The 24,394-nt window shown below is 44.5% G+C and overlaps 1 protein-coding gene across 4 annotated transcripts in view; it reads left to right on the top strand.

Annotated features, from left to right (window-relative positions):
- The window catches only part of WIPF1 (WAS/WASL interacting protein family member 1), a 128,775-nt gene that overhangs the window by 84,885 nt on the left and 19,496 nt on the right, over positions 1-24,394 (top strand). For 2 of the 4 annotated variants that reach the window (XM_047772920.1, XM_047772921.1), the window contains exons 2-3: positions 15,526-15,614; positions 20,146-20,275. In XM_047772920.1, the coding sequence (XP_047628876.1) occupies positions 15,564-15,614; positions 20,146-20,275 (181 nt within the window). In that variant the 5' untranslated portion in view covers positions 15,526-15,563. Of the gene's footprint in view, positions 1-3,835; positions 4,108-15,525; positions 15,615-20,145; positions 20,276-24,394 lie in introns of those variants that run through there. The other 2 variants (XM_047772922.1, XM_047772919.1) reach the window with 2 other exon arrangements.

The raw sequence follows: 24,394 nt of genomic DNA, 5'->3' as shown, positions 1-24,394 counted from the left end.
TTATGGAGCACCTGCCAGGTATCAGACACTGTTCTAGATGCTGAGGAGACAGCAGGAAACAAGGTCCCATGGCGCTCGAATTCTTGTGGGGAGAGGTGAGCAAGTAAATCAACAGTTAAATAAGTGAAAACATGCCAGGTGGTGACATGTGCTGTGCATGAGAGAAAGCAGGAGCAGAGATGGGACATGAGAGAGGGCATTTTTGCTGACAACTGGAGAATAGGAAGGAACCAGGAAGCGAGTGAACCAGGGGAGAGGGCTTGCAAGTGTCATGGCCCAGCATGCACATGAGCTGGTGCATTTAAGAAACAGAAAGAGCTGGAGTTCCCATCGTGGCACAGCAGAGACGAATCTGACTAGGAACCACGAGGTTGTGGGTTCGATCCCTGGTCTCACTCAGTGGGTTAAGGATCCGGTGTTGCCATGAGCTGTGGTGTAGGCTGCAGATATGGCTTGGATCCCCCGTTGCTGTGGCTGTGGTGTAGGCCCGCAGCTGCAGTTCCGATTGGACCCCTCGCCTGGGAACCTCCATATGCCACGTGTGGCCCTAAAAAGCAAAAAAAGAAAAGAAAAGAAACAGAAAGGGTTGGAAGGTAATTAGCAAGAGGGAGTTCACTTGAGATGAGGTCAGAGAGCAGAGGTGGGGCTGAGGGTTCGGATCTTGTGGGCGGAGGCAGAGAGCTTGGATTTTTAAAGCGAAAGAAGAAACCACTGGAGGGCTTTAAGCAGAGGGAGGACCATTGTGTGATTTATGTCCTGTGGTGCCTCACCGACACGTCATAAATGTGTCCAAAGTTGACTGCGCTTACACGTTGTCACTAAAGATGAAATAGACCCAAACTCTGCACAACTGCTCCCTCACGTGTCTCGTGGGCTCCAGACTTCTACGTGACATGCTCTCCTCTCATTGAGTTTCTTCTAATGGATGCGAATAGCCACGAACTGCAGTGTCCTCTGTGTGTGGGGGAGGGGGGAAGGAAGGGCCCCTTACTTAGAGAGCTTCACAATAATTCTATAAATACATAGAGGAATCATCCCATTGCCCACGTACTCTTTTTAGACCCAACCATGGTTAGACTTCCCCAAAGAGCCACTCGGGGACTTCCTTGGCAGTTGATCAAGTTTCCTGCTTTCCTGAGGTTCGTGCAGGGGCAGGGAGATAATAGCTGCAGGCCTGCACCTCTGTCCAGCCCCAGGCCTCCAGGTATTGACTCCTGTATTGAATGTCCCTTGGACTTGAGGCCCTGCGTTAGGTGAAAAGAAGTGAGTCTGTGCCTTCAGGTGGCAGCAGGCAGAGCAGAGGACTCTCGGTATTAATCCTTGGAAGCTCCACTTCCAGGAATTCTGCCATGGCTTGGCATCATGAAACTCCTTGTGCGGCTGGATCCATACCCCAAAGAATTTAAAAGCATATTAGACGCCACCTATCCCAGCACTCCTCAGTGGGAGCACTTCTGGCATTTTGGGTGAGACAGTCCTAAGCATCATGGGAAACTTCACATTTCTGGTTCCACCCATGAATCCCCCGACCTCCCCCCCAGTTCAAACCCAACTGAAATACCTCCACACACTTCCAACAGCTCCCTGAGTGGAGAACTACTGGTCTACGCGGTCCTGTCATTTTACGGGTAAGGGAATATTAGGCACCCTATGGTCTTGTCATGCGTTTTTCCTCTGAACCCAGTAGAATCAGGACCCAACGTTCAAATTTTACAATGATAATAGTTTCTGAAATATGCCCGTTTTTCATTCTCTCAGCGGATACCATTTTCTCAGAGTTAAATGGTGTGTGTCACAAATAATGTCTGAACCTTTCCGTTAGGTCAAAGAAAAATTATGAGCATTTCCAGATGTTTTATACCTTTCTCAAGGTTTTGGTATAATATTTTCTACATAGATTCCATGGCCTACGCAACACTTAAGAGTCCTTTGACAGTGGGGAATCTGATTTTCCTCCTTCCGCACTCATCATCTCTGTGCTTTTTTTCAAGCATCTTCTGGGAGAGTTATTGTTACCCCATTAAGTATGGGGCACAGAAACAAGACATTTCGCCATAGACAGCTCTGACCTGCAGCTGACTTGAGCTATACAGGCATGCCTCAGAGATATCACGGATTCCCTTCCAGGCCACCACAAAAAAAGCACACACCGCGACACAGCGAGTTGTTTTGGTTTCCCACTGCATATAAAGTTATGCCTCAGGAGTTCCCATCATGGCGCAGCGGAAACAAATCCGACTAGGAACCATGAGGTTGTGGGTTCGATCCCTGGCCTCGCTCAGTGGGTTAAGGATCTGGCGTTGCCGTGAGCTGTGGTGTAGGTCGCAGATGCAGTTCAGATCCCATCTTGCTGTGGCAGTGGCTCCGATTCGACCCCTAGCCTGGGAACCTCCATATGCCACAGGGGCAGCTGTAAAAAGCAGAAAAAAAAAAGTCATACTTTAAAAAATTTTTGCTTATACTACACTGTAATCTTTGTATTTTGTCTTTTTAGGGCCGACTCCACGGCCTATGGAGGTTCCCAGACTAGGGGTCCAGTTGGAGCTATAGCTGCCGGCCTACGCCACAGTCAGAGCAACGTGGGATCCAAGCCATGTCTTCGACCTACACTGCAGCTCACGGCAATGCCGGATCCTTAACCCATTGAGCCAGGCCAGGGATTGAACCTGCGTCCTCGTGGATACCAGTCAGGTTCCTTAACCACTGAGCCACTTCGGGAACTCCTACACGCTAATCTATTAAGTGTGCAGTAGCAACATGTCCAAAAACCAATGTGCATACTTTAATTAAAAACTTTTATTACTGTTTTAAATCAAATATACCTTTATTTAAAAAAAAAAAACAACACACTCCATTCAAGTGGAGCCATCCCCAGGTCCCAGTAGCAGTAACATCAAAGATTGGTAATCACAGATCACCATAGCAGATACAATAATAATGAAAAAGTTTGAAATATTGAGAGAATTATCAAAATGTGATACTGAGACACAAGGTGAGCAAATGTGGTTGGAAAAATGGTGCTGATAGACTTGAGGTGGCCACGGACCTTCCATGTGTTAAAAACAAACAAATAGAAACTGACATCTGTGAAGCACCAAAAGGCGAGGTGTGTCTATACATCATTTATCCTGACTTGGGCACCCAAATCAGGTTTCACAACTCATTTGCCTTCCTATACCTGACCAGCTCTCTTCACCTGCATTTGTAACTTACTCCTTACATACTTGGATGCTCTGTAGATGAGGAAGAATCCCTTACCTTACTTATTTGTGTAGTTTAGAGCTTTCAGTTCTTGAGTGATTCTTCCTTAATCCTAAATGTTACCTACCACCAAGACGGAGAATGATGCTCTAAAATGGAATTTTCCTGGGAATTCCCTAAGTGGCTCAGTGGTTAACAAACCGGACTAGTATCCATGAGGACACAGGTTCGATCCCTGGCCTCGCTCAGTGGGTTAAGGATCTGGCGATGCCATGAGCTGTGGTGTAGGTCACACACATGGCTCGGATCCGGCGTTGCTATGGCTGTGGCCTAGGCCCGAGGTTGGAGTTCCGATTGGACCCCTAGCCTGAGAACTTCTATTTGCTGTGGGTGCGGTCCTACAAAGACAAAAATTAATAGTAATAAAAAAATGAAATGGAATTTTCTGGAAGGACTCTCAGGGTCCGTGAACAGTTATTTTGGTGGAGGTGTCTGGAGTGCAGTTGGGCTGTGCACCAGCTGGAGGGGTCAATCTCCTCTTGTCGCTGTACAAAAAGGTATGTTCCACCTGATGGGAAGAAGAAACATTTCAGTGTTCAAATGTAGGGCTTTTTCTTGCTTCTTAAGTAAAGCCCATCTAGCTTCTTTTTCTGCAGAAAAGGAGGAAGAAACGAGCAACAAATTAATCAGACAGGAAGCGAATAACCACAGAAGGACGTCTGCCTCTGACTCAGTATGTCACATTTAACAAGAGGCCAGAGCTGGTCCAAAATGGCTGTCCCCAAACCATCCCACGTTTGCGTTAGAAGATGATGCCTTTCTCGGGGACGGTTTTTCTCTCATGTCTCGCTTGCTCTCTGTCTGCCTGTGTCCCTGATTCATGCCTTCCTGCAGTCTCCTTTAACGGTAAGGAACATTATATTCAAACTAAATGTCTTTCCTTTATCAGCCAGCGGGAAGGACTCAATGGCTTTTAAGCGGCAAGTGTGTTGAGATGAGGTTGTATGATTTTTCAGTAGAGGACCGAGTGGTTGCGTTCTGTTGCACATGGTGCTGGCTGTACTTCTCTGGTGATTGTGGGTGATTTAGAACTTGTGTTTTAAACCGAAATATAAAGCAGGATTTTTTTGGGGGTAGACTTTTTCCTGACCCCTGGACAAGGTTGGATCCACAGGAATTTTTTGCTCCCAGTTAAAATGGGGCTTTAGGTCTGTAGCTGTATCCTTTTGGTGGATGGTGCCGTCGTCCACATGACTGCCTCTGAATTGTCACTTTGGCCAGCATTGCCACTTTGGCCAGCAGCAGTAAATGCTTTTAAAGCAAAAGGAGTCACCGGAAGCTTCAAAGGAAAGTACTGTGAGGCTAAGCTCCTGCTGGTTTGTTGCTATAGACGTATTACCTAAACTCAGATCCCAAACCATTTCTAAGCAGTCTTTTAGGAAAAAGGCAGTTTTGTCTTTTAGAATCATTCTGTTCAACATCCTAACAGTGCTGTGTGCAACTGCTGTTGCTGATCAAATTCTGCAGCACTCATTATAAATATTTACATTTAATGTGATGAATATTTTGACATAAAATATAATTTTCATATTTTAAGCTATGTACCCGGAGATCTAAAAGCAGTATTAAGGAAACGTTTTTGTAACAAAAACATTTTTTTTCTTTAAGGCAACTTGACTTATCTGCCTTTTACCCCATAAAGAAATATAAAATAAAGCTTTAAAAAGTTAAGAGGGTATGTACAATTTTGGTCAATAAGTACAAGTTCTCTTAACTAAATTATTTTAAATTCAATGGCATACCTAGCGTATACAGTAGCAAATGGACAAGTGGTAAAATGAAGAAAAGGCTGCAGGAAGATTCTAATTAAGAGAAGGACAGCTTGGTAAAGAGAAAGAAAGTGGAAAAACAGGAGAAAGAATAAAACAGGATAGTAAGAGAGAAAAATGAGAAGCCTGAAAGATTTTGAGTCCATTAACGTAGAAACCATACCATTAGTCGTCACTTGGATTGTGGGTCTGGTATTAGGCGTTTAGTTCACAAAGTTATCTTGCTTCTGAACTGGAACATCATGTAGTCAACTTCTCCTATGGACTGTACGTTTACAGAGGTGAATGATTTATCTAAAATCACAGTCAGGTTTTCTAATGCTCTTTGAAAAGTTCATTCATTGGGTTATTGTCCACAGCTTTTCAGTGACTTTAATAGCTAAACTTTTAAGGATTATACATCTGGTGGATGAACTGCAATGTTCAGAGAACTCCCCATAGTGAAGAATTTCCCCTGGGGTCCAGCAGCAATTTCACTCTGATCATTGATGAAATCAATTTCTAGATCTGCCCCGTAGGCTGCAAGTTCCCCAAGCCATGCTAAAATGGAAGAGGAAGTAAGCTACCTCATTCCTGGACCTTTCAAGTTTTATGCCCTTTTGAAGTCTGCTTAGCGTTGCAGGAACACGTCATTTTCGTTGGGGGTTTCTGGCTGTTTAAACTGTGATTCGTTCCTGCTTTAAGGTTTTTGACTCATTTTTGTGTTTCCAAATTATCATGCACCTACTTCTTGTCGAAAAGAGTGTTTCCCCTGCCTTGTCCTAAATGCGTCTGTCTTTGCCACCCTCTGGAAAAAAGAATACTAGAATAAGGAATACCTTAATTAGTATTTAGTAAATTCTGAGAAATTTAAAATGCACTTTGCACAGAACGCCCCTCACCATTCTTTTGTAATGCAGGAGTGTTCCGGGTGCACATGTAAGCCAAGGTTTAAATCAGCTTGTGGTTTCTCTTTTCTCATGGTTAAATAGAGGAAAAGGCAATATTGACTGAGCACTTACTGTATGGTGGGCTGTTTACTTTTGCTTGTTTTATTTTATTTTTTTATGGCTAATAGTTAATTTAGTACTAGCCTCGTTTAACTCTTGAATAATCCTACTGAGTAGGTACCATTTTCTGCATTTTACTTTGGGAACTGCTCTTGGGCTAAGTAGTTCGCCCAAGGCACCTAACAACTAAGTGTAATTTCAAGAGCTTTTTGCATAAGTGCAGTGCCATGAGATGTTCTCTGCCAGTTCTGAGACTCTGGTATTGTACAAATGCTTTGTTTTAAATGCCACAGCAACAGTAAATATCTTTAAGCGAATAATCTCAAGTAAGACCGTTTCCTTTCTAAGTCATTTGACCTTTTCAGAAGTAAGTTTGGCGACACTTCTACTTATATTACAAGGCTGTACTTTCAATGATAAAATGAATAAAATATGTTGAGTATGCTGACATATATGCTGTGTGTATGTGTGTGTGTGTGTGAGTGAGTGTGTGAGTGTGTGGTGGGGGACAGGGAGGGGTAGATCTTAATCCTTTGGTAAAACTCAATGTGGTGCTGAGGGCTTAGGGAAACTTTGGCTCTGAGATTTGAGCCCCTTACAGAGAGTATTTGTTAGAGATTGGTAATCGTGAGAGGAAAATCGGTACTTTTTAGTGAAGTGGATAAAGTAGAAAAGATTTCCCTTCTTTTCCCCACAGTTAACCAAGGACAGGTAGGTGGGTCATTGACCTTGCCTTCATTTTCTCACTTTCTAAGAGGGTTTAGCCACCTATGCATTTGTACCAATTTTTCAATTAAACATATATGACAGTGTATTAAAAAATAATGTTACTTCATAGCAACCTTGATTTCTCCAGCAGCTACTTGGTCAGCAAATGGTGAGTTTGTGTCCAAGCTCCCAGCTGATCGTAATGACATTGGAGATGCTCCCAAGTGTCTTCTCTGAAAAATGCTTTACCCAACCCCCCAAATTATCCAACTCTTTTATCTGCAAGAACTCTGTTTCTGAAATAGCCAAGGACCCTCCAAGCACAGCAGAGACACAAGCCCTTACCATTGAGAAGACAACTCATAAGCAGAATTTGCTTAAGCTGTCGCCTTAAATGATGACCACCCGAGAAAAGAGCAAGGACTTTTTGAGAAAGCTGTGCAGCACACCTGTTTTACATGTAGCTCAGACTGAGAGTGACAATGATCACAGACTAGGTGAGGCTGCTGCTTTGCTTATAAAGAAAAGCTTGTTTCTCCTCTCTCTGCTTGGCTTCCTCTTGGGTTGAGCAGCCTTTTCTGTTTCTTCTGTTGATTGCCTCATTGCCTGCAGCTCTCTGAGCTTGGACCAGAGGAGAGAAAGAAGCACAATAATAGAAACAAACTTTATGCAAAGGTATGAAAAGTTTCTAAAATGGACATGCTTGGCTTACAGGGGGGTGGGGCACAGAGATGCTGCGTTGTGCCTCGTATCATAAAATAGAAACTATGGGCAACTGCAGCTGTGAAAAGATTGTGCTAAAGAAACAGGATGGCTGTGGTTTGCTGTGAGCATCAATTTTCCTGTTGAGCATATTTACAGGAAGTTGAAGAACAAAGCCAACTTCATCTTAATTCTAATGGTGTTCAGATCTTAAATACATCCAACGAAGTTTGCCTCTTGGAGGAATCTCTAAAGAACAGAACCCAAAATAAGCATGAGTAGGAACCCCTAGACTACTGATGTTAGCGGCAATTTGAGTTTTTGCTAAATGGTTTTATTTTTAACAGTGTAACTTGCATTAGAGTCACTACCTTTACAATGAATGCCTTTACAATCATTTTTTTATGGTTGCAATAATTCAGTATGAATTTAAGGGTCTTTTCTTATTAAAGCAGTGTTGAATTATACATATTATAAATTTCCTTCCGTTAATATTTATTGGTCAAACACTTGTAAATGCACATGCGTGCGCACGCGCGCACACACACACGTGTGTGTGTGTGTGTGTGTGTGTGTGTGTGTGTGTAAAAGCTGGAAATACCATCAACATGTTAACAAGAGCTATGTCTAGGTATTCTTAACCTCATCCCTTTTTCACCTAAAATTTAATTATTATCAAATGCTTCCTTCAGTGGTAAAATACAGTTATCATGTTTTCTTTTCATCTTCTTCTTCTTCTTTTTTTTTTTTTTTTGTCTTTTTGCCATTTCTTGGGCCACTCTCTTGGCATATGGAGGTTCCCAGGCTAGGGGTCTAATCGGAGCTGTAGCCACTGGCCTTCGCCACAGCCACAACGTGGGATCCGAGCCATGTCTGCGACCCACACCACAGCTTATGGCAATGCCAGATCCTTAACCCACTGAGCAAGGCCAGGGATCGAACCCGCAACCTCATGGTTCCTAGTCGGATTCGTTAACCACTGAGCCACGACGGGAACTCCTCTTTTCATCTTTGTATTTTTATATTGACTATTGTTTTTTAGATGCTACTTTTGGAAGCAGGAAAAAAAAATCTCTAAATAATATAATCTGAAGAAACCAAGAGCACATAAGAAATACGTACACGAAAATGACTTAAGAACATTATATATGAAGTAAAATATCAATGAATGTAAATAAAAAGAAGATAGAAATGAGGGCAAGAGAGTATTTGGATCTTAGGATATTTTCAATTGTATTATTTCTGTTAAACCCACTCCTCATCCCCCCCACACAATACACAGTGAGTGAATTCAACCTTTTTGGAAAAAAGTTTACTATCCTCCCATTTATTTTAATTAGAATAGTATTTAAGGGTGACTTTTGGCAGTATTTATGTAGCAATATGCTTTATATTTTTGAATAGATCAAAGTGGTGATACTACTTAACAGGATAAGCCTGCTTCTTATCTTCTCTACTAGAACTTGCCCGATTCACCCCCACCCCCACTCAGGACTGGGGGCTGGCCTTCTGAGAGTGTCAGATGTTTTCATTGGACAGCGCTGGAAATTTCATCCCTCCCCCTGTCCTTCTGTCGTGTGGGCCTCACACAGCATAATGTAGGATGAATTTTAAATTGGCTGTAAGAAGCTAAGAAACAGTTTACTTAACTCACCAGTTCTTTTGATTGTCTTCCATTCGGAGGTATTTTTGCTTTCTTACACGAGTACATGGAAGAAGAAAGCCTAAGTTTCCCGAGGCCACTCTGGACTGACAGATGAGCTCTGGTTGAGTGTCTAGTTGGCCATGCTATTGGGAAGATATGTCCGCTGCAGGGTGGGGAGCAATTCACTCTCTCACACAAGGTTATCCCTCATAACCAGTATCATACATTTAGCAAATGGCTCCAGGCCACGAGCTGCCCTGCTTGGTCTAATGTGTGGTGCTGCCTACTGTGAATTTAAACCATGATGCTGACCTAGTAAAACAGTGGTAAAACCAACAAAGCCATCCATTTCTCTGGGAAATTCCAGACTTTCTAAATATTGATGTAGTATGTGTGTGTATGTGTGTGTGTGTGTGTGTGTGTGTGTGTGTGTGTGTGTGTTACAAAAAAGAACCAATCAGTGGATTTTTGAAGTCATTTATGCAAAATATTCTACTCTGTTCTCTCAACCTGTAGAGTCAGTTCCTTTATAAAAGGTTGGTTGGTGGATCCTTCACTTCAACAGTTTTCACCTAAACTGTGTTGATTTTTCTAGTAATTCATACAGTTATTAGATAAAATTTTGGCAGTGGCTCACATATCCTAGAGTTCAGAGTGATTTTGAATTTCTTGAATGTAGGACAATCCGGAGAGAGTTTGGGTGAGAAAGCAATTGATGGATTTTATTTGAAAGCCATTATCTTATCATTTCAGCAGTGACTAACAGACTTGATAGATCACATGCTTTATTAGAAATGGGTTTATTCACTTGCTAGGGCTGCCAAGACAAAGGACCACAGGCTGCGTGGCTCAAACTGCAGCATTTTGGTATTTCACAGTCTGGAGGCTGGAGGGCCCAGATCAAGGTGTCGGCCGGCCCCAGGCCTCTCTCCTTGGCTGGCAGGTGGCCGCCTTCTCCCAAGTCCTCAGGTGGCCTTTTCTCTGTGCTCAGCCATCCCTGGTGTCTCTTCCTTGTCTTATAAGGACCCCAGTCATATTGGATCAGGTCTCCACCCTAATGGCCTCAATTCAACTTAATCACCTCTTTAAAGGCCCTCTCTCCAAATTCAGTTACCTTCTGAGGCACTAGGGGTTAAACTTCAACATATAAATTCAACCCCTAACAGTGTGTGTGTGAAAACAGAAGACCCATTTCCATCTGTGGTTTTCTTTGTGCTCATAAAATTCACCACACAAGGTGAACATTTTAGAAAAGTCTGGCTTTCCTCTCCCTATGATGCAAGTTATTTAAACATTGATTCTCCAAAAGGAATTAACACTCAAAAATGTATATTGTTAGAAGGTTGATGCCTGGGGCAGGGGAGGGATCAGTGAATGGGTAGAGCCCTGGTCCTCCACCTTCGGGGGGCCTGAGTCCCTACAAAAGTTGACAGCGCACACCTTGGGAGCCCCTGGTCTGGTCATCCTTCCCCCTATTCTAGGGCCTCTCCAGCCTGGTGCAGAGCTGCCTTTCCTGCCCTGCTGCCTGGAAGGACCAGACGGACGCAGGAGGCCAAGCCTCAGGTTGTCTCATTCACTCAGAAATGAGTCCCCCCCACACAGGACAAAGCCAGGGCCACAGCTCAGCCATCAGGACTGGCCAGGTGCTCGAGCGACACTCACACCAGCAAGACCCGTGCTCGCCTCGAGGATCGCAGTTCTGGACCCATCTGTTGACTGCTTATTCAGTGGCCCTCCCTCACCCCTAATTAACAGACAGGCAGGGGGTGCTCAGAGAGCTTAGTCTCATCCCAGGGTGTTCGGCAGCAGAGCAGAGATTCAAAATCACATTCTTCTGGGAGTTCCCGTCATGGCTCAGTGATTAATAAACCCGACTAGTGTCCATGAGGACACGGGTTCGATCCCTGGCTTCACACATCCCTGGCTAAGGATCCCCTGTTGCTGTGGCTGTGGATAGGTCACAGACGAGACTTGGATCTGGTGTTGCTGTGGCTGTGGTGTAGACCGGCAGCTGTAGCTCTGATTAGACCCCTAGCCTGGGAACCTCCATATGCCGTGGGTGCGGCCCTAAAAAGACCAAAATCAATCAATCAATCAATCAATCAATCATGTTCTCCTGACCCAGGTCTCACCTTCTTACAGGGATTCTAACCCTCTTCACTCACAGACCCCACTAGGGTCTGGTCAAGCCCAAAGGGCTCCATCTCTGACTGTTGTTAAATGCATAAACAAAATACAGCGATTACCAAGGAAACTAGTTATAGTGAAACAGGTACAACCAGATCTAACAGCAGATCTAAACATGGCCACAATTTCAAAAAAGGTCTGTAGCAATTATGATGTGAAAATACCATATGAAAAACTGTTGGTGAAAGGTTTCAGGTGTGGTTTGTGGCCTGCAGTCATAATCTAAGGAAATGCCTAAATTAGAGTTGGGGAAATAAATGTCCTTTTTTTCAGCCAAGCTCATGAAGCTCTGGATTCTGTCCCGAGACCCTGTGGACGTGAAGATCCAGGCTAGGAAGGCCTGGCCTGTTAGGATCTGTGCTGCCATGGAGGCCCTTCTGTCAGGCCCAGTCCCGATTCTGACGTGGGCTGTCAACTCCAGGGGCCAAGGGAAGCCCTGGCCCCCCCCAAGGCTCAGGCCCAGGCCTTCCTTCATGGGCAAAGTCAGGGAAGCAGCCACCCGGCCTTCCCGCTGGCAAGCCCCTCTGCCAGGGACTGGTTCTTTGCCCGGGATGTAGAGCCGAGCTGGGAGCCATTCCAAGGCCGGCACGTGGCTTGTTTGTGTGTCCCCTCCCCCTCTCACCCCCACATATTTAGTGAGAACCCTGCTTGGTACCCAGTATGGGGGAGACTGCATGGAGTTCACAGTGTGGTGGGAAAACAGCCAGGAAGGGGGCCTGGTGGGGGGACATGAGGTTGGTCTTCTTTGACCCACATGCTGAGATGGAGGGTTGGAGCCTGGGGTTCCTCACAAACTTCCCTCAGGGCCCAGCCTGGACAAGTCCAGACCAGCAGCTCTTCAGCTCGCAGGGAGCCAAGAGACCATCGAAGCTTCTGGAATCAACTTCCAGCATGAAGCGGGGAGGGAAGTCCTTTATGTGGAGGAGAGTGGGGACGGGGGGTGTTGGCAGGGGAGCAGCAGCGGTGGAGAGAAAGGAGAACTTGGCCTCAGAAAGGTGAGAGCGCTCACCCGCAGATCCTCCACCCTCCGCCCCCGGCCACCCCTGTTGTTTATCGGAGGTGGCCAGTGGGGGGAGGCCTGGCCTCTGTGGTCCAGAGGTTTATTTATAAGTCAGTTCATGCACAGAGAGAAGTGTAATAGCAGCAACAGAAAATTATAAAACAATGAAAGGGGCTTTGCAGGGTCTCATCCCCCTGAAAGCCTCTCTGTTCCATAGTCTGACCCCTGAGGTGCCCAGGACAGAAGTTCATTTTGATTTTGCAGCCATAGAGTAGCTCATGAGAACCAAACCCCTAGGAGGTTCCTGGTAGCTGATCAGAATCCACTTCTTCCTCAGTATAAGAGGGTGACCGGTTAGGTGGTGGGCGCAGATCTGACACAGTGAATTAGAGTCTTGAGGGGCCTTTCATCATCCACTGAGCTCGTGGGTGATCCAGTCCCTGGAGCTTCTATCCTGGGCTCTCTGGGTGGACCTGGCCACCTCCTTCCTTGATAAGCTGCCTCCTCCAGCTCTGTTCACCCCATTGCTTTGCCTGCAGCACCTTTGATAGTTGGACCTGAACCTTTTCCTTCCTCCTGGTCCTGGGACCTGAGTCTGAGGCGGCTGGAGCAACGCCCCCTTCATAGGGCTCCAAACACAGGCCCCCAAACACAGGCCCCCAACCCTGCCTGCCCAGCCCCACGGGCGACTGACTGGTGCCCCCCCGAAAAGACCAGAGTCAGGAACACATTTGATAAGAATCTCTGTCTGCGACAGGCTCTTTTGGAAAACCCGATTCTGATCTACTTTACAGGTGAGCTGCAGTGCTAGTTAGCTCTTTACTTGCTCAAAAATGCTTATCTAAAAAGAACAGGGTTCAAAAGGACCTGAGGTGAATGACTTCCATGAGTTACTTAGTTTCTCTGAGTCCTAGCATCGTCCTCTGTAAAATGAGCGAATCGTGCTGGTTTGCAGTGTGGTCATAGGCGTTTGAGACAATGGACATAAAACACCCTTTCTTATCCAATATACAGTCACCTGTCAATCAATGAGGGCAGCTGTTCCTGCTCTAATGTTGTTAAAATTTCGTTTTCTCAATGGTCCTTGGAATAGAACTGTCCCAAATTGTCTTAATTCCTGCCTTCCAGCAGCTTTGACAAGTCCAACCGTGTCCTCGCAGCTTTTCCCTTCCATTTCTGTTCACAGAAAGCAAGCCATCCAGCCAGACTTCAGTAGAGAGTGCAGCTGACCCTTGAACAGTGTGGGGACGAGGGATGTGGACCCTCCCTACAGTCAGCAGTGCGTGTCCGTGGTTCCTCTATATCTGGCTTATGCATCCTCAGAATCAACCACCCACTGATGTGCCACACACTGGGATAGTTACTGTTGAAAATAATCCCCATCTCAGAGTTCCCACTGTGGCTCAGTGGTTAACACATCCTACTAGGAACCATGAGGCTGCGGGTTCCATCCCTGGCCTCGCTTAGCGGGTTGAGGATCCGGCATTGCCGTGAGCTGTGGTGTAGGTTGCAGATGTGACTCGGATCCCGCGTTGCTGTGGCTCTGGCCTAGGCCGGTGGCTACAGCTCCGATTCGACCCCTAGCCTGAGAACCTCCATATGCCGCGGGAGTGGCCCAAGAAATCGCAGAGAGACAAAAAAAAAAAAAAAAAAAAATCATCCACATCTGAGTGAACCTGTGCAGTTCAGACTCGTTGTTCAAGGGTCAACTGTGTTTGCTTTGAGGTGTAAGTTTCCCACATTAACTTTTTGTGGTTGAACTAAATGAATAAATTCTGAGAAATTGTTTTCTGCAATTAAGAGACTATTGAAAATAAAAGGTAATTCTGCTGTTTGATAGCCATAGAAACAGTGTGATTCACGTGGTCAGTGTCCCAGGCTGCTCACCGGCTTTAAGGCTCAGACTTTCACCAGGCTTCTCAAATACGAGTGCATAGGGATCTGGTTAAAAGTCTGCAACAAAGTCAGTGCAGGTGGAAGGGCTGAGATTTGATGCTTCTCACAGCTCTGGTTGAGGCCCTCCTGCTCATTCGGGACCCCTGCTGATCCAGGACCAACAAGGTCTGGGTGGAAGAAGCCAGGACACTTAGGGGTGAGAAAGTGGGTACAGGCTAGGGCCTGGGTCTTCTGCTGAGACCCAGATATGGGACCCCAAGGACAGGGGTAAGGAAGATGGGGTTCGTGGCTGGCATAACTCCCAGGGCATGTCCTCTGTCCTCGCCATCACTTCTTCAGTCCCTGACATTTGCCAGGCTGCCCCCTCTGCCACTGCGATGCACCAGGGCTACTCTGCCCTGTCCTGCAGCCTTGGAGTCTGGCCTTCCCTTTGTCCCCAGAGTCAGAGGTTTGACTCCTTGTCTCCCCCGCCCGCCTTTTGTCCACTTGGATCCTGTAAGAAAATGCCGAGTAGCACAGAGGTAGAAATCCAACTTCCTCCTCCATCCTACCGCCTTCCTCACCTTGGCCCTCTCCTCTCCCCAGAGACGGGGAGAGCTTTGAGGGCGAGGGCAGAGGTAGGTTCATCTCTGCATTCCTGCTGTGCGCCCAGAGAAAGGTCAGGGATCCCGGACAGAGAAGTACAGCAGCGGCCGGGAGCAGGAGGGGACTGGAGATGAGGGAGAAAGAGGAGCCACCTGAATGGTTGACGTGGCCGGGATACATTTCTAGCAGCTTCCTGATAACCTCCCAGCTTAATCGGGCCAAGGGCCAGGGTCTTCCCCGCGTCCTGCTTTGGCGGTGGTGGAATTGAGCGGTGCGAGGTGCTGGGTTTTGCTTCCCGTATCTCCAGGCACTTTGGCCGAGAAGCCTCCTCCGCTAGGGTCCATCCAGAACCGTAACATCCTAGCCATGTTATAAAGGACTTCCACCTCTTATAAAAGTTGGCCCACATGAGTAACTGTCACTTGGATGGGAAAGGGAAAGGACGATTAGGACAGAGTGTTACTAATACTGCAAGTCTAATACCATGCTTTCTTTTTTGTCCCTTTTTTTTAAATTACTCAAATGAATTTATCACATCTGTAGTTGTATAATGATCAGCACAATCCAGTTTCACAGGATTTCCATCCCACAGCCCAAGTACATCCCCCCACCCCCCCAAACTGTCTCCTCTAGAGACCATAAGTTTTTCAATGTCTGTGAGTCAGCATCTGTTCTGCAAAGAAGTTCAGTCTGTCCTTTTTTTCAGATTCCACATGTCAGTGAAAGTTGGTGTCCATGCTTTGTTTCTTCTTCTTATTTTATTTTATTTTATTTTTTTTACAGATTCATCAGCCAGACTGTTGAAAGCCTAACTGTCCAGGATGCCCGTCCCACCCCCTCCAGCACCCCCGCCGCCGCCCACGTTTGCTCTGGTGAGTGGCTCTCCCCATCCGTGGTCCCTGCATGAAGCACGTGGAACAAACTCGAAGCCAGCACACATGTATTTGTTTTCAGTGTATTTGCATTCTGGCTTGACCGTGATACTACAGTAAGCTTTCTAGGTGCCAGAGGAAGCCAGACCCTGAGATGCAGCAGAAAGAACACAGAAGCATTTTGTAGTCTAAGGTTTCATGTGATGCAGAGAACACGCATGGAATGTGGATTCGTTAGGTTTCCTCTGCCATGTCCATCAAGGGAGACGCATCCTGTTCATTCGAACACGCTGGCCCAAGACAGATTCACAGGAGTGGTTCTGCCCACCTTGCACTTTTTCCATTCTAATCGACTCAGGTTCTAGCCTTTAACCTCCGGGCAGGATATCCAGAAACCTGGGTCTCTCTGTCTGATGGCGCATCCATCAAAGTGTCCTCCAGACTCACTCCTTTTTCTCTGCCTTTCCCCCCCTTTCTTCTCTCTGTTTTTGACAAATATCCCCCATCTTTCACCCCCACACACTTAAACTCCCCCTTTAAATCTATCTCTGCCTCTCCATGGCTACTTTCCAAAGGCGTATTTTCTCAGGGCTCTCCTGGCCCCTGACAGTCTGTCCTCAGAAGTTAGTGCACCCTCTTCCAGGAAGCCAGCAGCTCTCTGCGTGGTGATCCGGAAAGGCTCCCAGACACAGCCCAGGGCGAAGATGTCCCCCAGCATGTGAAGCCTTCTCTGCTAAAGAGCCTCCCAGTGATAGGCCCTTCACTTTTCACTTGAGGAAACTGATGCTCAGAGGGGAACAGTCTCTTGCCCAGGCTTCCATGGGACACATTGATATAGCCCATCTCAGGTCTAGATGGAGGAACACACCATTAATTAGCTCATTGCTATTCCAAGTGTGATCCTCCAACTCCTGGTTAGAGTCCTCAAAACGCTAAGTACAAACATTCAGAGTAAGCACTAAGAAACACAGCAATCTGGGAGCTCCCGTCGTGGCTCAGGGGTTAACAAACCTGACTAGGGTCCATGAGGACGTGGGTTCAATCCCTGGCCTAGCTCAGTGGGTTAAGGATCCAGCGTTGCTGTGAGCTTTGGGTGTAGGTCGAAGACAGGCTGGGATCTGGCGCTGCTATGGCCATCGCATAGGCTGGCGGCTACAGCTCTGGTTTGACCCCTAGCCTGGGAACCTCCATATGCCACAGGTATGGCCCTAAAAAGAGAAAAAGAAAAAAAAAAAAAAGAAAGAAAGAAAAACACAGCGATCTGATGGTGGGGTTAAGTCTTTTGTTTCTAAGATTTTATTTTGTGTGTCTTTTAACTAATTCATTTTTCCAGTAATTCATTGTTCTTTTACAAAATATTGATCCATGATGGGTTGGAAAATTTTTTTCTTTTTTCTTTCTTTTTTTTTTTGCCTTTTTGCTTTTTCTAGGGCTGCTTCTGCGGCAAATGGAGGTTCCCAGGCTAGGGGTCGAATCAGAGCAGTAGCTGCTGGCCTACACCACAGCTCACAGCAATGCCGGATCCTTAACCCACTTAGCAAGCCCAGGGATCGAACCCACAACCTCATGTTTCCTAGTCAGATTTGTTAACCACAACGGGAACTCCAGAAAATTTTTTTCTTAAAAAATTGGTCCTTCCCTTAAATAAGTTTGAGAAGCTCTGATCTGGCTAACTCAGAAGGATTAGTTTATACTCCCCAGAAGTATAGGTTGTGTAGCACTGCTGGGTTGTAACATGCTTTGATCTTTTTTTAAATGTGCGTGTGTTTAATGTATAGTCTAAAAATTAAGACTAGCACCTCCTGGGTTTAATAGTGAGTTAATTTAAAAGAAAATATCCACTAAAAAATAGTGTAGCAAATAGTATAGTAAATTGACTTAATGAAAAATGTTAAATAGGAACGCAGGTTTCATGAGAAGGTGACAAAAATCATGAAAGTTGTACCAGAATGACTGAACTTTGGGAAACCCTGGCTTGTCCTGTCACCTGGTTTCTATCCATCATTACCTGACTACAAGCAAAGTCCTAGAAAGACGGGATGTAGAGATGAGGAAAAAAGGAGGTTGGAGGCTGTGGTAGGAGAGCATCCAGTGGAACAGTGCAGGCGAGGGTCCTGCCTCCTGAGAGAAGTCAACACCCAAGAGGGTCAGATGTCAAAATAAATTTTGAGACAGAACAGGAGGGCAGGGAGGGTTGCTGACCCAAAACCATGAAGAGAACCAGTGTGAACATGTCACGTAACATCTTGGAGCCTCAGGTTTTTTTCATCCTTAAAAGGAAGACAGTAGGTTAATTCGAAAAGCTTTTTCCCTGATGTCCAAGTCATGTTAGAGACATAAAGGATGATCCCATTAGCCAAAGCAATCTGTCTGTGCAAAGAGCCTTTCTGGAAATGACTGCGAGAAGCTCTTAAGAGGCTTGCTTCAGAGGAGGCGAGGGCAGATGGGCGTTTTATCTATTAATTTTTTCAACCGAGATATAATTGGCATGTAACATTGTACAAGCTTCAGGTGTACACCGTGTTTCTATTTTACAATGTAATTATCACTGTAGTTTTAGCTAAGCCCCTATCACATCATGAAATTAGCATTTCTTTTTTGGTGGTGGGCACAGTTCATTTCTGGTCTCTTGATGACTTTGAAGTGTGTCCCACAGCCTTGTTCATCAGAGTCACTATGCTGTGTGTTAGATCTCCAGAACTTGCTCATCTTGTAGTTGCAGGTTTATATATATATATATTTTTTTTTTGTCTTTTTGCCATTTCTTGAGCCGTTCCCACAGCAAATGGAGGTTCCCAGGCTAGAGGTTGAATCGTAGCTGTAGCCGCCGGCCTTCACCACAGCCACAGCAACTCAGGATCCGAGCCGCATCTGCGACCTACACCACAGCTCACGGCAACGCCGGATCGTTAACCCACTGAGCAAGGCCAGGGATCGAACCTGCAACCTCATGGTTCCTATTTGGATTTGTTAACCACTGAGCCACCACAGGAACTCCGGCAGGTTATATTCTTTACCAGCATCTCCCCAGTCCAGGGAAGGGGCATTCTAGACCCCACATTTTCCATCCATCAGGTTATAGGGAAGGCTCTGGGGTCAGACTGCAAGACTTTGAATCTAAGCTCCTCTTATTAGCTGGAGCCCAGTGTGATGGTTTAACTTGTGCCTTAGTTTCCCTGACTCTAAAATGGAAATCATGACTCCCAGGATTGATGATAATGAATTAATATAAATAAAATGCTTAAAATGGTGCCCGACCCATAGTAAGAGCTATATAAATGTTAGCTATTATTTTTGTGAGCAAGTAATACTTTATAATTTAAGACCCTTTCAGCTTCACACACAGAGATTCTATTTCACCTGCTTCAGGGTTTGTCTTAACTCTTCCTCTGCCTCTAACTATAAGGAATAGCTGGGTCAGGTATCAAGCTAAAACCTGCCCAGGTTTATTCCTTGTGGCTTTCATCGGCACCTCTGAAATCAGAGCCGTTCAGAAGGGCTGGGGCCAACCAGGACTCACATCTGCCAGAAGCACCTCTGGGTTTGGGGAAGGTGGCGGTCCCTGGGGCCAAGCTGGACCAAGCCCGTGTCCAAGAGCGACAGCCACAGGCATGCGCCTACTTCTGAGTTCATTCGCTGGGCTCCTAGTGTCCCCACTCCCAAAAATAACCCTGAGAAAATAAAATCTCAATTTCACAGTAAGCTCTTTCCCAGGAATTCTAAATTCTAAAATTACTGAACATACTCAAAGGCTTTAAAATAGCCCACCGTTGTCTGCTATGCAGTTTCCGTGGGCTAAGCTTTCAAAAGGATTAAACATCAGGAACACCTTAGGCCAGAGGGACGTGAAGAGAGTTTGGGTGGGTAGTGGGAATGCTGTACTTTCTGACTGCGGCGGTGGCTACACAGTTGTACTTGTTTGTCAAAACTCACAGGACTATACACTAAAAGGATGATCTTACTATATGTATATTATACCTCTGGTATGCCTCAAATTAAAAAGGAAAAAAAAATCTCTGACAATGTAAAGAGGGAATTATTTTCTAAAATTTTGATGGATTTAAAAAAATAGAGCTGACCCTTTTTGCTAAAGACAGTTTTCCTCTTGCACCAGTTCCAAAAGACAGGAAAGAGAAGCTGTTCTTCAGAGAACATTCTAGAGAATGAAGCTTCATAGTATCCTTGCAGATTCCTCTCAGACTTAAAATCACCTTCTCAATTCCAGCCATCCAACCCTGGCTCTGTGGGTTACAGCCAATTGTGGTTTGAATTTTCAGAGACTTTTTTTTTTTTTTTAATCAGGGACACACTCTTCCTGCATTAAAAATGAATGTAATTTATTGCTGCATCTGCTCCCAAACGTCTGGGTCTTAAAAAGAATGACATCAGATCTAAAACTTGTGGAGAATTTACAGCCTCTTGCCAAGAACCTTAATGACAAGCTTCCAATACTCTAACTGTCCCCACTGAGTGTTATAGCACATGATTTTAATTCAAAAGATGAATACGCGTTTGCATGGCTTCCTTTCAGGCCAATACAGAAAAGCCTACCTTGAATAAGTCGGAGCAGGCTGGGAGAAATGCTCTTCTCTCTGACATCAGCAAAGGGAAGAAATTAAAGAAGACGGTCACCAATGACAGAAGTGCACCGATACTGGACAGTAAGTGAGAAGAATTCTTTCCATGGAGATAAATGGTTTATGACCTAATAATCAACCCTACCCTTGGTTAACAACAGCTGCAAAGCTAGCAGAATAAGGGACTGTATCTCTCATTGTAGGCCATGGCTCTGGCTTGGGTTCCCTCTAATGCTGCAGGAAGCCAGTATAATAATTCTTTGTCCAAGACACACACAGCAGCGATTCTCTGAATTATTCACACCACTTTACAGCACTTTCTGGAAATTAACTCCTTGCTTGTCTTAGTGCAGAGCAAAAGGCAGCATGAAATATAGCAAGAGCCCTGGTCTTGCAATCAGAGGGTGGGGATTTGAGCCTTGACCGTCTCCAGGCCTTTGTCTTTATTTGTAAAATGGTAGATAATAACCTGATCTACTGCCCTCACAAGTTTGCCGTGCACATCAAATGAGATAATGCTTCTGAAAGTGTTTTGTGGAATATGGAGTAATTCAAGTGTTAGATATGATTATTAGGAATTTGGACTGTACAGTAGAAAATGGACAGAACACTGTAAACCAGCTATAATGGAAAATATAAAAATACAAATGTCATTAAAATAAAAAAAGGAATTTGGAAAGAGAGGAAATGAGATCACAGCTTTGCTTATCTGCTCACTGTAAATCTGAGAGCCTTTCTAGAACAAGGCAGGGTGTATATAAACAAGGACCCACCATACAGGGCTACTTATTATGAAGCATTGTAGATGACTGAATCTACCAGAAGTTAAGCATCAGGCCTCAAGACTATCGGCTGACACTCCTGGACATTTCCACTGGCAGCCAGATGTCCCAGAGTTCATGCTAGACCATAGATCACATGCGGACTCGACAGGAAATAGGCTGACCCTCCAAAATCACCAGAGGGACTTTGCAGACAAGTGAATAATGATGCAGGATTTTAGCTAAGTGGAGGATTAGAAGTGCTTAGGAGGAATTTCTAGGAAGAATGCCTGATGAGTCAAAGAGAAGGAGTTAGGTGAGAACACTGGTGTGGGAGGAAGGTGGAAGAGCGGAAGACCAGGACAAAGACCTTTGACTGTTGCTCTGCACCCCCTTGTTACCCAGGCAAGGGGGTGCAGAGGAGAAAGCACCACACTTCAGTGGAACGAAGGGCTTCACTCTCGACAAAGTCTTACCTCTGGTCGAAATGCCCACAAAACTGACATGGTTATGGTACTATCAATCCCTTAGTCCTGATCTGTGTCACAAGATTCTCCCTGGGGGGAGCCCAGCACAGTTACGTCTATCTGGGGAGTCTTTGTCCAACAACCATGGAGCTGTGGTGCCTGGTATGGGGCCAGAGGAGCTCCACAAACTGCCAGCCTCTAGAACAGAGCCTAGCAGTTCTCTTCCCTATGAGAGGGAGCCTAGGCTCTGGAGAGGTGGATGTGAATTCCCTAGATGTTGAAGGAGAATGGACAGTCTGGGGCCTAATCCTGAATCCACTAGCAGAAATTCATTATGTTGTTCAAGATCCACTCCTCCTCCCATTAAATGGAAATAAGTGTTGGCTCTCCCTTCCAGCTCCTCGGTGATGTTTAAGAATGCACTTTGCTTGGTAGACACAAGATGCAATTCAGTGCATGCCCTTCTTGTCCATGCACTTAATTAGACACCAATGCTATTGTCACAAGCTCTTTGCAAGTGGCCAAGTCCATCCATGGTTTTGTATTTGTTTGCCGGTGAAACCTCCCTGGCTGCTATATTAAAATGTCGACCACGGTTATACATTATAACTCTTGAGGTCAGTTTTGTCCTGCAATTTAATTGCTAACAAAGTGACCTAGAACCAGTTATCTATGCTCCACTACTTTAGCTTCTCTATCTGAAAGATACACAGATGTTCCAAGAACACTAAAGGATGACGTCTGATAGAAGAGTACTTCAATCTCTTTGAATGTTCAATACCATGAAGTATTCAGAATGTATCATTTATCGATGAATAATGTTTGGATGGCAAGGGCATTTTAATATTACTGGCAATAATTAAAATTAGCAACAATTTAATTTTGTATGGAAGCAATTTTGCATAGACTTCCAGAAATTGTTATTCTAATCTGATATATCTTATTAGGTGAGGTAATTCTTGTGAGCTCATTCTCAGATTGTTTCTTCCATCAACAGAGCTCCCATAAGTATCCCAGAAAGTTCCACACCTAGAAAAGAGAGCTGACACAGACTTATCATAAATCTAATCCAGAAAAAAGGAAAGCACAAATGAACAAACTAGATCTCAGAAAGATTGAATAAAAGATCTAAAGCAGATTTTTTAAATTAAGTCTGCTACAATGAAGTTACATGCTAAAACATTTTGAAATCTTAAAGAAATTAAGGACAAATTTACCAAAACTTACTCATGAAGCCTCAATGATCAAGGAAAAAGTTGAAAACTTTATCAAATTACTTTTTATCTAAAGCTTTAAAGCCAGGTAATTTTATCAATAAATTATTTCAAATTTTAAGAAACTGCTAATTCAGGAGTTTCCCTTGTGGCTGAGAGGGTTAAGAACCCAACTATGAGGATGCGGGTTCAGTCCCTGGCCTGGCTCAGTGGTTTAAGGATCCAGCATTGCCACAAGCTGCAGAGTAGGTCGTGGATGTGGCTTGGATCCAGTGTTGCTGTCGATGTGCGATAGGCCAGCAGTTGCAGCTCCAATGCGACCCCTTGCCCAGGAATTTCCTTATGCCACAGTGTGGCCCTAAAAACAAAAAGAGCCAATTCAAATGCTGTATAAATCATTCCTAAATATAGGAACATATGGAAAGCTATCTAATAGGTATAATGAGACTGGCAATGATGCTAATATCAAAACCTGACAAAGGAAAGCACATGTACACAAAGAAAGCTTGACATGTGGCAACACCCAAGGCGTTTTTAACCTATCACTTGGTGACAGAGGGATTCCTACTGACACCTAGTGGGAAGAGGCCAGGGATGCTGTCAGCATTCTACAACAAAGAATTATCTGACCCAGAATAGCAGTATGACCACTTACGATCATAGATGCGAGGATACTAACAAACCAAAAACTCTAATTCAAAAAAATAATGCACCAAGACCAGAGTATATCTCATTTTAATGTTATTTCTGTTTAATGTAAGACATAAATACTTAATAAATAAACATAATAATAAATAATAATAAACATCATAATAAGGAAAACCATATAATGATCTCAGTAGATCCTGAATAGGCATTTGATAAAATCCCATGCTATAAGGTCTTAAAACCCAGAGAATAAGGATCCTGGCTAACCACAGATAATAATAAGAAAAAAAAAAAATGATCTCAAACCAATAGTTGACATGTAACTTTGAAACATTAGAGGTATTCTCATTGAAATCAAAATATAATTTTATTGTTAAATACTGGTAACATTATTAATAATGTACTTAAATATATGTGTATTTTTAAATATTTTAAAATAATCTTCATTAAAACATTAATAACTTACAGCTATGGAAGGTCAATCATCAAAGTAATTTCTTACATAAAATAGAAATAAGGTACACAACCCTTAGAAAAGAGGGAGCAAAACATCGATTTATTGGATATCAAATGAAATTTCCTGATGCCAATAATAACCAAATCCAAAATATAGTAAGAAAAACATTCCTTTCATAATTTCAACAAAAATGTATTGACCCTAAAAGAAGCATAAGTGACCTGTATGATGAAAATTATGAAACTTTACTGGATAAATCAGAAGACATGGGAAAATATAGCATGTTTCTATAAAGTCTAGATATCATAAAATGTCAATTTCCCCAAATTTGTAGATCTCATGTAATATTTATCAAAGACGCAACTAAGTTTTCAGGGATAGAACTTTATAAACAACACTTAACCTCATAAGACATACATAAATTGTTAAGAGACAATTTTTAAAAGAGGGCATAGGAGTTCCCGTCGTGGCACAGTGGTTAACGAATCCGACTAGGAAACATGAGGTTGCGGGTTCGGTCCCTGCCCTTGCTCAGTGGGTTAACGATCCGGCGTTGCCGTGAGCTGTGGTGTGGGTTGCAGACGTGGCTCGGATCGCGCGTTGCTGTGGCTCTGGCGTAGGCCGGCGGCTGCAGCTCCAATTCGACCCCTAGCCTG

This window comes from Phacochoerus africanus, chromosome 3, assembly GCF_016906955.1.
Source record: "Phacochoerus africanus isolate WHEZ1 chromosome 3, ROS_Pafr_v1, whole genome shotgun sequence".
NCBI lineage: Eukaryota > Metazoa > Chordata > Mammalia > Artiodactyla > Suidae > Phacochoerus > Phacochoerus africanus.
This window is presented reverse-complemented; position numbering and strand designations above follow the sequence as displayed.